The sequence below is a fragment of the Varanus komodoensis genome, unplaced genomic scaffold (assembly GCF_004798865.1).
Source record: "Varanus komodoensis strain SLA01 unplaced genomic scaffold, ASM479886v1 scaffold57, whole genome shotgun sequence".
Lineage (NCBI taxonomy): Eukaryota > Metazoa > Chordata > Lepidosauria > Squamata > Varanidae > Varanus > Varanus komodoensis.
Genome location: NW_025336182.1, coordinates 1,319,761 through 1,334,096, shown reverse-complemented (window position 1 = coordinate 1,334,096; position 14,336 = coordinate 1,319,761). Strand labels below are relative to the sequence as shown.

General features: G+C 59.9%; 1 protein-coding gene across 1 annotated transcript; it reads left to right on the top strand.

The window, feature by feature from the left end:
- Positions 1-4,173: 4,173 nt before the first annotated feature.
- On the top strand, positions 4,174-4,578 carry NHLH1 (nescient helix-loop-helix 1). Its single transcript, XM_044449280.1, has one exon. It carries the CDS (start codon positions 4,174-4,176, stop codon positions 4,576-4,578), a length of 405 nt encoding a protein of 134 aa, XP_044305215.1.
- The last annotated feature ends 9,758 nt before the right edge of the window (positions 4,579-14,336 follow it).

The following is a 14,336-nucleotide window of genomic DNA, read 5'->3' as shown; positions in this document are numbered from 1 at the left end:
CTTTACCCCTTCGCAGGGCTTGATGCGTTTGCCGCTGTGCTGAGCCCTCGGCCTCCTGGTGCTCGGCTGTGCCAGCATGAACGTGTCTCGGGGGCTGGACTCGCACGTTCTCTGCAGCCCCGGCTGCCCTCTCAGGCTGGGGTCAGCCAGCAAGCACCCCCCTGGTGGTGCAGATAAAGGCGGGGGCGTGCATGGGCCACTGCTGCCGCCCCCCAGGACTGCTGCCCGATGCCTCCTTCCTCACTTCCTGCTGCTCTGGTCAGTTTGCGCAGGCCATTCCTGGGTGCCAGCGATTGTCCTGCACCGTTTTAATACTGGAAAACTGCAGTATTCACGTCAGAAATGGAGCTCACGGGCACGTGAAGCTGGAGCCAGTTTGGCACACGGCACGCATTGGCGAGCTTTTCCGAGCTGTGCATTGGGGTCAAGAGCCCGCTGCTCCAATGGTCTTGACTTCTAGAGGGGAGGGGAGCCAGTGTGGCGAAGTGGCTAAGAGTGCAGGGCTGGGACTCAGATGACCTGCGTTCTAGTCCCCACTCAGCCATGGACCCAACTGAGTGACTTTGGGCCCCTCACAGACTTAGCCGAGCCTACCTCACAGGGTTGTTGTTGGGGATAAGATTGAGAGCAGCGGGAAGAGAATTACAATTACATCAGCTGCTTCGAGTTCTTTGCAAGAGAAAAGAGCAAGGATATAACTCTAGCAAGCAAGCAAATCAAATGAACCCTGCAAAACAGCTTTCCCAGCTTGTTGCCCTGCAGGTATGTTAAACTGGAACTTCCATCATCCCCAGCTATTCCCATTTAAAGAATGTATTTTTTTTTCCTGATGACCAAACAACAAGGGTCAGTTATGTAGGGTTCTAGCAGAAAGACAAAAGAGGGTTGAAAATATAAAATCAACCTCTGTCAAGAAGGTCAGAATTTGCAAAGATAAGCCTGGAGGCAGATGCTGTGACACCAGATCATAGAATAGCAGAGCTGGAAGGGGCCAGGAAGGCCATCAAGTCCAACCCCTGCTGTTGCAGGACACCATCTAACACCATCCCACTCAGGTGGCTGTCCAGGATCTTTTTGAATGCCGTATTTCTCTGACCGTGAGGAAGCTTTTCCTGATGTCCAGCCTGCATCTGGGGTGTCGCAGCTTGAACTGACATAATGTCCTACAAGAAGAGATCTTGGCCTTCCTCTTTGTGGCAGCCTTTGAGGTGCTCACAGAGGGATATCAGGTATGACCTGAAAGGAAGCGTAGGCTGTGATGACCATGTAAAGAAGTAACCGAATGCTTCCTGCATGACATTTTTTTGTTACCAATCATTGCAAACAGCCAAACGTATAAATTCACTTTGCATGATCACTGTGGCAGCTGGAGACGGGCTCCCCACTCTATTGCTAGCGTACACCAACAATAAAGAGGGTTTTTATTTATAAAAAACTATTTGCTGGTGTTGCCTGCTTCTCTCACGGTCAGCAAATGAACAAGGGGGACCTTTTCTTGCCCTCAGCACATTCCTGACGGGGGATGCCGTCTAACATTTCTGCGGGACACCAGGCTGGGGAACGCTGCTGCAGAGTGAAAAAGTGCGTGTCTTCTTAGCAAGGCAAACCTCAGGCTCAAGGGGGGCTGCCGTCAATCGGGCCATGGCCCAGAAACCAGGGAGGGAGCCAGCGGAGCTTCGGAGCCAGCGTCAGCCCTGCACCCTCCCGGAGCCTCCCAGCCTGTGCTCATGTGCACCTGCCTCTTTGTAAACACCTGCGGCGCCAGGTACGCCCCCTTTCAGGGAGCGCTTCCATACTCCCGGGTGGATAAGAGCTCAGCCATCGGAGGATACTCCAGCGGGAGCAACACCCTGCCCCGCAAGCTGCGCTCCTCCGCCCAGGCTGGTGCGTGGGCTCCGTGCTCAGCGGGAGTTTCTGGGGCCAGATGAATTTTGCTCCGTGGTGGGACTGAGATCATGAGCAAAGCCCCGCGTGGTCCGCCAGATGCTCCTCGCAGGCCACGAGCGGGACGTGGCCTCCTTGCCACTCTGCTTGTCCCCAGCACAGGCAGTGACTGCTTCTCGGCCCTTGGCGCGGTTCCCATCTGTGGAGCAGGTGCCCCCCAACTTGTCCACATCTAGACCCCGGGTTAAGCCCTCCCTCTTCGAGCATTCAATCCATTCTGTGATTACAAGCATTGCTCTGAGTCCTCCGTGCTGTGTGTTTTCGAGTTTAATATTGCATTTTTGTTCCTGCTTCGTTTTATCATTGCAAGTCTCTCTCAGGCAGCTTGGGATTGGAAGTGACAAATGTAAAGAAAAAAGCAATAAACCAATGCTAGCATCCCACACCTTTCCTGGAGGAACCGTCCAGAGGTTACTGGGCCAGGTTTAGGGCATGGCATTTGTTTCAGAGGGCTGGTCCATCCCTGCACGGGGCCTTCAGCTCGTGGCACCTGCTCAGTGGCCCCCCCCCCCCAGCTACAAATTAGACAGGTTACAATCTAACTGGGCTTTTGGCACCTTTTCCAATAAGCATCCCCAGTTAATCCTGACTTCTCTATCAGTGATATATAATATTGCATTATGATCCTATACTGTGTTGTTTTGTTCAGCCCTTAAACATTTCTGTTAATGTGATTAAGATTAAAGAATACCAAAGGAAAAAGCTGCTGACAGCCCTTGAACTGGTGCTGCAATTTGCTGACCCTCACCTGATAGCCTTTTCCTCCCCTCTTCCTTCCTTTGTGGTAGCAAATTCGATGGCATCTGTGCATGTACAAAGGAGAAATGCCTCTGAATAAGACCTGCAGTTTATTTTGCAAGATTCTAAGATGCTGGAGCTCCAGAACCTACTAAACTCATTCCCTCTCCCACTGAAGTGCCATCTGAGCACGTCCTTGATAAGGCTTCCTGCTTAAAGAGCATCTCAGTTTTAAGCTTAAATGCAGAGGACTAGCGGACCAGCAGCCCCTCCCTCCTTCCTTCCCTGCCACTTAAGCAGAGCAAGGTCAGCGCTTGGCCGGCTCGCTCCATCCCAAGCCGTCCATCCCTCTTCTCCAGCCAGACGGGGCTGCGGTCCCGTTGGCCCATTGGCCACCCGCCATCCCTCTGGAAAGATGGGGCAGAGGTGAGCCCCGAAGCCTGGCCCCGGCTCCTCGGCCCCCTCTGGGCCCAGGGAGCACGTGCTGCCCTTGCCGCCTCCCCCCTTTCCCGGAGGCTCTGCACCTGCCGGGCCAGCTCCTCTCCTGTCACGCCGAGGCTGCTGCCGCCCAGCCAGCCCTTCCCCGATTTCCTTCTCCCTCTTCTGCATGGCCACCGTCTGGTAGGAGCACCTTCCTTGTCCGCTGGGGGCATTTACCTCCCGTTTCCCTCACACATCCTGCCTCCTCTTCTTTCTTTTCAAATGCTTCTCTCTCCCTCTCTCCCCCAGTTACCCTCCTTTGGGTGGCCACTTGTCCTCTTTTGCACAGAACAGACACATTCAAAGTGCTGCTTGGCCCAGGGACCCCGAGAATAGAGGCCTGAGGTGCCCACCAGCACCTCCAGCCGGTCCCGCTGTGGGGAAGAAGTCTTGTACTCCTCTTTAAATTAATTATTTCTAAATGGAAATCTGTTTGTGTAAATGCAAATGCAAGCATCACGCGGATCCGAGCGGTGTGTTTGGTGATGCTTTTCCTCTCCGGGGCGATTCACAAGTGGATACCCAGGTGGCTGCAGGGCTGCCACGCACTCGCATGCGCAGCACATGCCGAAGGCCCTGCAAGCGCCGAAGGACCGCTCGTTCGTTCCCGAATATATTAAAGCATTCGTTCTACTTTCCTTCTTTCAGTGCGTAAGAACCGTTTTGTTTCTCTTCGTGTTTTGTTTGGACAGACTGGTGAAATCCTCAATGCTGCACGGCTGAAAGGACAGGGCGCCAGCGCCGGTCTGCCCAGGGCTCAGCGTCGCCTGCAGGCCAGCGCAGCTCAAGCAGAGCGACCGAATGACCGCAGCAGAAGCACTTGTGGGCACTGCCACCCCTCGCGCGGTGGAACCTCGGCCTGGAGCCTGAGGCTGCTCCAGCCTGTCCCCTGCTAGCCGGACGCCGCCCCTCGTTCTACCTCCTTTCCCGGACGCAGCAGTTGGAGGCCCCTGGGCTCTTCCTCCTCCAGGCCTTCCAGCCCCTGCACTGCCTCTTGGGCCTCCGGAAGCCATGATGCTCAATTCAGATCAGACGGAAATCGACCTGCAGCCCACGCACTCCGAGACGGAGTCGGTCTTCAGTGACTGTGGCGGAGGCCGAACGCTCAGCATTGAAGACGGAGGCAGCCTCGGCCTGTGCAGCCAGCCCCGTGCGGCTGAGTCCGGCGACACCGTGAAGAAAGACCTGCAGCATCTCAGCCGAGAAGAGCGGCGGCGACGGAGGCGGGCCACAGCAAAGTACAGGACGGCACACGCCACGCGAGAGCGCATCCGCGTCGAGGCCTTCAACATGGCCTTCGCGGAGCTGCGCAAGCTCCTGCCCACGCTCCCCCCGGACAAGAAGCTGTCCAAGATCGAGATCCTGCGGCTTGCAATCTGCTACATTTCGTACCTGAACCACGTCCTTGATGTCTGAGCCTCTGGATCTGCGGCACTCTTCCAGCTGCTACACTTCCCAGCCGACCCGCATGTCGGAAGCCCGAGTCCCACCGAGTCCGAACTTGCCTTTGGGCCAGACTGCTCCTGAACAACGCTCTGGCCATCTCCGAGTCGAGTCGTACCTGCCTCCCTGTTCCGTCCCCCGAGGGGAATGTGTGACTGGTGTCTCGGCCCCGCCTGGCTTATGGACAATAGTCACAGCTTGATTGCTCTTTCGTTCGGCAAGCGGAATCCCACCATGGCGCTTCCAAGAATCTGAGGGGTCAAACCAAGACCGGAGGCTCTCCGGCTCCAGGACTGGGCACCACCTGCTGCCCCAGACGGTGAAACGGCCCTTCGCTCTCCCTGCCCCACCTGGGCTTTCATTCATTTCCGCCTCCAAACTTTTTGCGTGCATTCATGCCCCCACGTAATCTCCATGGGCACCTCTAAAGCTGCATATATGCTTAACACGTTAGCTTAGGTACATGAAAATTGGCACATTTTATCTCTGGAGAGGGGGGTTGGGTGGGGGTGGCTGATGCTTCCCCCTGCGGGAGTTTCCTTGCACACAGGGAGAGCAGCTCCGAAATCATCTTTTTGGGGCCAGAGAACAGACACGGAAGTGAGGCAAATTAAGAGGACGCCCCGGCGCCTCACAGAGCCTTCGGAGGCGGCAGCTTTCTCCACAAAAGTTTGCCATTTTGAGTGCTTTCCTCCCAACCACATATCAGTAAAGCGTGCGCGGGAAGACCATTGGCTTTCGGCTAACTGGTGCAAAACAGCACAGCCCTGAGAAGCGGCCCTGCCACCCTTCCCTGCGGCTGCTCCGCCAGCTCTTCGCCTGGGGGCAGAGAGGCCTTCCCGCCCGGCTGCTATTGAGCGCAAAGCAGGGGCGTGGCGTGAGACCTGGGAGCAAACGCGCAAGAAAGATCACGAGAATGTGGGCACTGTCCCGCCGGGAGTGTCCGTGGTCCGCGGGCCCAGCGGTCCCAGCTGTGCTGCGAACGGGTAGCGAGGGACCCGATGCTCACTTCCCGCTCTCTGTGCTCATTCGCCCCTTCTAACTGTAGGGTGGCCGGATCGAGCAGAGGGCTCCTGGGTCACGGCTCGGCCCGCCTGCATATCGCCTTCTGCACGCCCATGAATGAGGCAGGAGCACCGTCCTGTTTCCGGCTGCCTTCGGTGGTTTCCTCTCCTTCCGCCGAAGCCAGCCACCCACGCAAGACAAGGGTGCCTCTGCCGGGGCAGTCGGCCTGGCTTGGTTCTGCTTGTCCTGCTGGCCCCGACCGGCCCTCCAGGGCACGGCTCTTTCCTGCCTGGCCGGAACTGCTGCTGGGCATGCAGCCGGGGCCTTTCGCTGAGCTACCCCCCCTTCCCGTTTGCTTTGGGGGCACCAGCCGTGGGGGGGCAGCCTCAGCAGGCTTCACCATCCTGGAGCCCTCCACGTGCGCTGGACTGTGCCATCTCCTGCCCCACGCTCGTCCGGCTAGCTAGGGAAGGCCCGTTCTCGCTCGGGTTGCGTTCTGGCCGCAGCCAAGCGTTCCCCAGGAAGCTCAGAAACAAGGGATGGAGGCCGGGCGGCCCCCTCCTGCTGCCTCCCTCTCTTGCATCCCAGTCGTAGAGCACAGGGCCGGCGCATGTGGCCACTCAGGGCTGTTTGTCCACCAGCCCAGCCCTCCGCACAGTCTCCAGAGCAGGTTGTCTGCCCTTCCCGGGACACGCGGACTGGCTCTCAGTCCGGAGTGCCAGGAAAAGCGGCAGAGCTCCTTCTGACTTCCTGAGCAATGCCTCTGTGCCACGAACATGTTTATCTATTGTTTAATGTATTTATTTTAAAGATATTATTTATTTGCAGTATTTATGCACTTTTTTGGGGAAAAGGCCTAGGGTACGGGGAGGGACCTTTGTTTCTGGGGGATCTTAATGTTTATGTGCATTTATGTGTGTGTCTGTTATTTGGTTTAGAACAGACAAGAGTGTGTTGTTCTCATTTACGATTTTGTAAGCAAATGGGAAAATATTAAAGTCTTCAAGGCCGAGGAGAATGACCTAGCGAGGGAAGGATGGTGGGGGGAAGTGCGGTGTCCATTTCTTTCCACGTAAATAAATAAATAAATCCCCATCTTGGGGGCGCGCTGGGTAGCAGCTGGGTAATTTCACAAGCGGTAATTGATGGTCACGGGCTGCGCCGGTTCGGATCAGCCTAATCAAATCTTACGCTCCAAAGCATGAAATGATCGCGGTGGGGAAGGGGCAGGCAGGTTGCTGAGGGAGGGGCCCCCGCCCCGTGCCCGTCTGGCCGGGGCTGCGGCAGAAGGGCTGGCTCTGTGCCCAGCTGTATCCCGGCACGACGGAGGAGCCAGCCCTACCGTCAGGCAGGCTGGCGAGTGCCGGCACAGCCTGTTCCGCCCTTATCCTGGGAATTTCTGTCCTGGCCACCAACGCCATGAGGCCACCAGTTTGGCCAGGTTCCCAGGCTGGCAGGGCCTGTGCCAAGCAGGGGCGGTGCCAAGCCCCAAGAAGACCTGGGCTCAGGCACATGGGACAGCAATCCCACCCAGCTGCACATGTATGTCTAGGTGCTCCCAAGGCCACCTGTCTTTCAAGGCCGTGGTCTCCTGTGGTAAAAAGAGGGCTGGGGGCCAGGGCACAGAAGCAAACCTCAGGTGGGAGGGGAAGCTGGCTGCTCCCGGTGGATCACGGTGCTCCTGCACCTTTATTTCTTTAGCTAGCGCCTGCGGCCAGCAGGGCAGAAAACAGCCCCCCCCCCCCGGTTCAGGGCTCCAGGGGAAAGCTTTGCGACTCTAGCCCCAGCGGCTGAGCCGACCCCTAGCCTCTGGCACGGACGGGCCGGCATGCCAGCAGAACCCCTGAATTGCTGACACAGGGAGGGCAGGGGTGCGCATCCCGGGAACGGGGCGAAGCGGCTTCAGCTGGGCACCCCCAAGGCACGTGCGGGAAGGTCTTGCGCTGGCCCCCTTGCTCCAGCCACGCCACACGCCCCGGAAGGAGCCGCTTCGTGTTTCCAGAGGAGGAGCTGAGCACGTTCTCGGGACACAAGGCCTCCCCCGTGGGCGGGGGCCCTCAGCCAGGTTTGAGAGGGAGGCTGTGCCCCGTGGGTGAAGGAGGCCTGGGGGGCCTTTCCCAGCACTGCAGCCAGTCCCCTCCCCTCGCAATGAACTCTTTCGGGGGGAAGCTCATACTGGGCTGGCCGCATCCCGCATCTGTGGGATGAGGAGGAAGGACTCCGGGGGGTGCCTGTCTCCAGATGTGGGCCCAGCAGCTCGGATCCTTCAACTATCTGCAGAGAAGGCAGGGAGCCTGCGCGGGGTCCCACTGACGTGCCGCAGCCCCAAGCCCACCCCACATGCTCTTTGCACCCTGGAGCGGGACTGGGAGCCAGTCCTCGGCCCTGTCTCGGTGGGGGCAGGGGCGCAGCAAAAGGGCTCGGCCTGGGCCGGCCCACAGTGCGCTGCCCGGGACACTCTGGCCTGCAGGCAGGTCCAGCCAGGCCTCAGCAGCATGGCTGGAGAAGGGCCTCCAGCCCCCGGGCCAGCGCTCTCCTGCCGCAGGGGGTCCTGGACAGGCCCAGGGGTTCCCAGCGCCTGTTCCCAGTGCTTACGCTCCAGGGGTTCCCAGTGCTGCGTGCGCCAGGATGGACACAAAGGAACCCGCCCATTGCCCCCCCCCCCACGACACTGCTCGGCGTCCACGCCATGTTGCAGCTCCCAGCCGCAGTCCGCCAGTCCTCATTAACATCCCCCTGTGCCATCCCCTCCCCCTCCTCGCGGTGCTGTTTTCCTCTTGCCTCCAAAGATGGGGTGTCCCCAGGGGGCGCTGGGGAGGCCGGCTGCAGGTGTGCAGGAGTGGCTCCAAATTTCTTCAGATAATCGATTGGATGTGGCTGCTGAGCGGCTGCCCGCTGGGGACGCGTTTGGAGGGGAAACGGAGAGGCCCAGGCAAAGAGGAGTGCGGGCGGGCAGGGGGTGCGGCCTGATCCTGCAGGGCAGCCATCTTCCTTCCTTCCGGGGAGCGGAGGAGCTGGTGTGGTGCGGCCAAGCAGGGGGCTGCGGGCGGTTGCTGGAGGGGGCAGGGAGGGCCATGCGAGGCCTGGGGCTGCGTCCGCCTGTCAGCCACCAGCCAGGGGCTCTGGCCCTCCCCGCCACACCCAGAAACTCAGCCGGAAGAGCTCTCCTGCCTCTCCTCTTCAGGGCAGGGGACCACGCATAGGCGAGGACAATGAGTTTGGTCAGCAGTCCCGGGAAACCTTCAGTCCGCCTCAGACGCCAGGCAGAGACAAAGAGCACCGACTGGACGGACGGACGGGCGGGAATGCTGAGGTGGCGGAAGCAGAGGAGGGAGGCGGCCAGTGAAACCCGGGTGGGAGCGTTCGCGCGGCCATGAAGAAGGCCCCGTTGCACGCCGGGCCCAGTCGGGGGCCCCTCAAGTCGGCATCTGCCCGGCAGTGGCCGCTAACTCCCGGAGCTTGAGGCGGGCCTGGCGGTGTCCCTTTTGGGGGACGGAGGGCACGACCGGTGACAAAGGAGGCCACCGGCTGGCTGCTCCAACAGGGCTGTCCAGCGTCCTCACAGCGGAGTCCAGGGGAGCCGCTGAGCTGCCGCCTTCGTGGTGCCCAGGCCGGCTGCAAGGCAGGCGAGGCACGGGCCGTGCGGGCCGGCCTCCTGGGGCACTCCCATCCGCAGTGGCAGCCCCTTCCTTTAAACGAGGGACAGGGACAGTGAGAGGTGAAGCTGCGTAGAAAACAACGTCTTCGGAGTGTGTAGAGCGCCTTTCCAACTTGGGCAAGCACCTGTGCTGTGACCCTTGCGCTGAGAAGTCAGGATTTGGGATTTTCCTTCCGGGCACTCCAGTTTGTCTCCAGCGAATGCCTTTTGTGACCCAAGATCGGCCTTTTCAAAACGGCTTTCTAGCGCTTCCCGCCCGTGAGGCTGCCCCTGCATCAAGGCTCAGCTCGTGCCGGCGTCGCCCACCTATGCGCTTTCTGCGCGAAGAGCCCTCCGCGGCTTCCCCCACTCACCACCCAGCCCTCGCGGCCCCCCCCCCCTTGCACCGCCGGCCTGCTGCTGCCTGGGCGGCTGCTGAGCTTGCAGGCCTGGCCCACCCAAGCCATGGGGGCAGCAGCTGGTGGCTTGTTCGGTCTTGGTCTCCTGGGGGAGCGCTGGGAGCCCCCACGGCCTCGAGCAAACACGCCTGGGCCTGTTTTCGGGGCATGGCCGAGAACAACTTGCACACGGGCTCAGCTGGCAGCTCCGTATCGCAAAGCGTGCAGCGAAATGAGCCGCTGCAGTCACCGAGAAAAGAGGGCGCCTCCCTGGGCCGAATGGCTGCCCCTCCTGTGAGAGACCCTTTCCCAGCTGAGGACTGCCCTCCCTGCAGCAGGCTTTGTCTGGGGTCAGCGCAAGGGGGTCTTGTGGGAAAGAGAACGGGCATGAAGAAGCAAGGGAGGCCAGGAAGGGAATTCCCACCCCAGGGACCCGCTGGCGGTCTCCTTGATTCCTTGCCCACCCCCTCGCAGCGCTTCTGGCATAGGGAGCTGGGCGCAGCCTCGGGGAGCAGCCGTGTCCCTCTGGAGCGGTGTGGAGGGAGGGAGCGGAGGCACCACGAGGAGCAGGGGACAGAGAGGCGGGAGTCAGCAGGGACCGTTGCCGGCAGAAGGGGAGCCGGCGGTGGGGACGTGGTGCCATTCCACAGCAGCTGCTGGCTTTCTCTGAAGGCCGCATGGCCAGAAAAGCAGGAAGCGTCCGCTGGCGGTGTGCGGTCCAAGAACAGTTACGGTTTATTTGGATAACCAGGAGATCCACGCGGCATGCAGGAAGCCCCCAAAGGGACTCCCGCGATGGCATCTGTGCAGTTACATGATGGTTTGGGCAGGGGGAGGGGGGCACAGAGGCGGCTTGCTAGAGGCACGTGAGTGAGAGTCAAACAACGGGGCTGACTCGATTAGCACAAACACCACAGAAGGGAGAACTTTTGGGAGCAGCAGGCATGTGCATATCTAAAGGTATGAGCACCTGAGCAGCAGGACAAGGAAAGACAGTCAGAGTTGCCGATGACACCCAACTGGGTGGAATAGCGAATGCCCTGGAAGCAGAATGGAGATCCCGGGCGATCCTGATGCACCTGAGCACTGGGCTGAAAGCAACAGAGTGGGATTCAGTGAGGACAAGCGCTCCAATTCCCCCACCTAGGCAACAGAAACCAAAGGCATCGATACAAGATGGGGAATGCGTGGCTCAACAGAACTGAAACAGAAAGGGATCTCGGGGTAATTGTGGACAATAGCCCAAACACGACCCAACAATACGATGCTGCCGCCAAAAGGGCAGATGCTATTTTGGGATGCATTAACAGAAGCATTACTTCCAAATTCTGAGAAGTAGTTCCTCTATACTCCTCACTTGTCAGACTTCATCTGAGCTACTGTGTCCAGTTCTGGGCACTAAGATTTAAGAAAGAGGCAGGTAAATTAGAAAGGGTGCAGAGGAGGGCAACAAAAATGATCCGGGGTTTGGAAACGCTGCCCTGTGAGGAGAGACTGAGGGAACTGGGCATGCTCAGCCTTGAGAAGAGAAGGCTGAGGGGGACATGATATCCCTCTATAAGCACCTCAAAGGCTGCCACAAAGAGGAAGGCCAAGATCTCTTCTTGCTGATGCCAGAGTGCAGGACACAGAAGTTGAGACAACCCAGGTTCAGGCTGGACATCAGGAAAAGCTTCCTCACGGTCAGAGAAATACGCCAGTGGAACCAGCTGCCCGGAGAGGTGGGGCTCTCCACACTGGAGGCATTCAGAAAGAAACTGGGCAGCCCTCTGTGGAATGGGGTGACTTGGTGACCTGCACCAGCAGGGGGTGGACCCATGACCTCCTGGCCCCTTCCAGCTCCGCTGTTCTGTGATTCTATGACTTGCAACCAGGTTTCCTGATCAGATCAGGATCCCACCTAAAGTCTAAAGCAGTCCTTACCTAAGCCTTTGGCAGCCATGTTATTTTGTCCTGGCACGTGCTCTGGACAGCCGTTGCCAAGGATTTCAGGGTGGTGGCCCGCCCATGAAGCTCCTCTCAGTCTCAAGCCTGGAGTACAGATTGGTTGTCAAGTGCACAAGGTAAGATATGCAAAGGATCTTGGAAACTCCCCCACCATGAACTGGGAAGGATGGGATCAGCGCTGCTTTGTGGAGGGCGCGGCAGGTCAGATCTTGCCTCCGCCATGAATGCACCGGGACGCAGGGCTCTGCCCGGCCTCTTCCCTTGTCAGCAGTATGAGAACAGGAGCGCGGCTGGCGGTGCTGGCATGGCAGGGGACCCGCTGAGGCAGAATGGAGCGTGGCCCTTGAGGCCGGCTGCACAGGGCCACTGCCACACACCACAAACAGAAACCCCGCAGAGAGGGGTGGGTGGGTGCAGGTGCCTCTAGGGTGGGGGCTTTGCGCGAGTGCTCTCCCCCGGGGCAGGTTCAACTCGCTTCCAACTTACTAGCTGCCCCAGGTCACATCTGAAAAGCCAGCAATTTTATCTCTGCAGTAAAGGAGCTCTGCCGTGGGTCTGATGGGGCACTGCAGTGCTCAGCCGAGGACTGCAGCCCGCCTTGACCTTCGGCTTCCACAAGCTCCCCCTCAAAAGATGCCAAAAAGAGAAGTGCAGCCAGCCCAAAGTGGCTTGTGAGGGTCCTCCTGGAGTGCCCCCTGGACTACCTGCTGGGGGAGGGAGGAGGAAGGGGGAGGCCCCGGCACAGTCCGTGCCATCCCTCAGGTGCATCAAGGGGGCTCACTGCACGGTGCGGCTTCTCCTCCCGGGCAAACCTGCCCGATGATTTATGCCATTCCAAAGCTGGCAATCACTTTCAAAAGATGCGATCCTATTTTCCCTTCTGATCGAACGGGTTGGCATCATTTCCAAAGGCTGCTAAGTTTTTTTGACTTGAGGGGGCGGCAGGACGAGGCAGTGCATACAAGCACCGAAGGAAGAGGAGCTGCTCCGACCTCTCCTGGAAACGGTCGTCAGGGCCGGCCTGCACGTGTGGTTCTGTGCGCACGCCTTGTGGACGAGCCGCATCTGGGAAAAGCATGGCTCGGAGTGCTCCTGCTAGTGAGATGCCTCCTTCCCTGCCCCCAAGATCAGGCTGTGCCACAGCCTCCCCCCCCCCACGGGCAAGCGAGGGCCAGTGCGGGCGCCTCCAAGGGCCCCTTCCGTAGCCACAGGGCCTTCGGGGGCTGCAGGAGCCTGGCTAGAAGGTGCCCAGGAGCCGGTTTCTGGCACAGGGCTTCTCCACGTCCCCAGCCCTCTCCCCAGGCACACGGTGCCTGTGTGCCGTGCATCCCCGCACCTACTGGGGCGGAGGGAGCCAGGCTGCCAGGAGCCCAGACAGATTAATCACGTCGCCAAAGCGTGCGCATTCTGTCGCTCTTCCCAGCCCTTCTGCAGAGCCCCATTGTGACGCGCCCGCCAAGCTGTCCCACGACATATGGGTCTCTTTGTTGCCTGCAGGCGGCCACCACACACTTCCCGCTAGGCCGGCCCGGCTCCAGCCCTCGACAGATTGGCTTCCTCTCTGTCTGATCTTGCGCTCGCTCTTTTGTGTTCAGCTTCAGGTGGACTTAAAGGATGGAGCTGGGCTCCCGTGGAGGAGCAACGTCCCTTTGTTCCTGTCCTTTTGTGGGGAGCGTCTTGCCTACATGTGGCCAGTCACTTCCCTGTGCACAACTGCACGGATTCAGCCCCGCTCATGATCCAGTGTGCAAAGAAGCTGATCCGCTGCGTGCCTGGCGCGTAGGAGCAACATGGAATAAGCCACACATAAAATGTGGTCTCTTTTCCACAGACAGAAAGGAATTTTGTGGCACGTAAAGGACCAGAACATCAGTTACAGCACCTGCTTTTATGGACTGATCCAGTCTGCAGACGCCGCTGCAGGTTAGCCTGCTGGGCCTTAAGGTGCCACATGACTTCTTCCTGTGCACTGCCTACAGCGCATGGCCCGGGCTGCCCCGTCCTCTTGGAAGGGGACCCCCACACAGGATTTTGGCAGTGTGTGAAGCCAGCTAAAAACGGGTGTTGCCTAGGAGAATTTCTGCAGCACTGCTAGTGTGAAAGGAAAAAATAAATTTTAAAGGCAACACAAAACAGAAGGGTGTTTCCTTCCACAGTAGACTTAGCCTCATCCGTCTTCAGAGCAGCAGCCTCCTCTAGCCATCCATCCACACGACCACCTTGCGAGGTAGGTCAGGCTGAGAGAGGGAGTCGCCCAGGGGTCTCCATGGCCTCGCGGGGAGGGCGGCGGGGGCCATGGCGCCCACGCCGGTCACTTTGCACACCTCCCTTGGCTTCCGCAGCCAGGGCCAGGCAAGCTGGGACGCACCCGGGGCGCGCGGAGCAGCCCGCGGGGCGCGCGGGAGACCGTAGCGGGGCCGCGCCGCCCCTCCGTCGGCAGCGCGGCGGCTGCCTCCCTCCGCGCCCGTTGGCTTCGCTGCGCCGACTCCTAGCGGCGGGAGACGGGGCCGGGGTCCAAACGCCGCTCCGGCCGCTCGCCTCGCCTCGCCTCGCCCGGCCAGGGCAGCCCAGGCGGCGCCCGGGCGAGGGGGGCACCCTCCGCGCGGCCAAGTCGCGCCCGCCCATGAGGCCGCCCGAGGGGCCTCCCTCGCGATTCGCCAAGGTCCCGCCTGGCAGCTGCGGCCGGCGCAGCTGTTCGCGCGGCTCCGGCCCCGCGCGCCGGCCGGGCCACGCTGCGCCCTGCT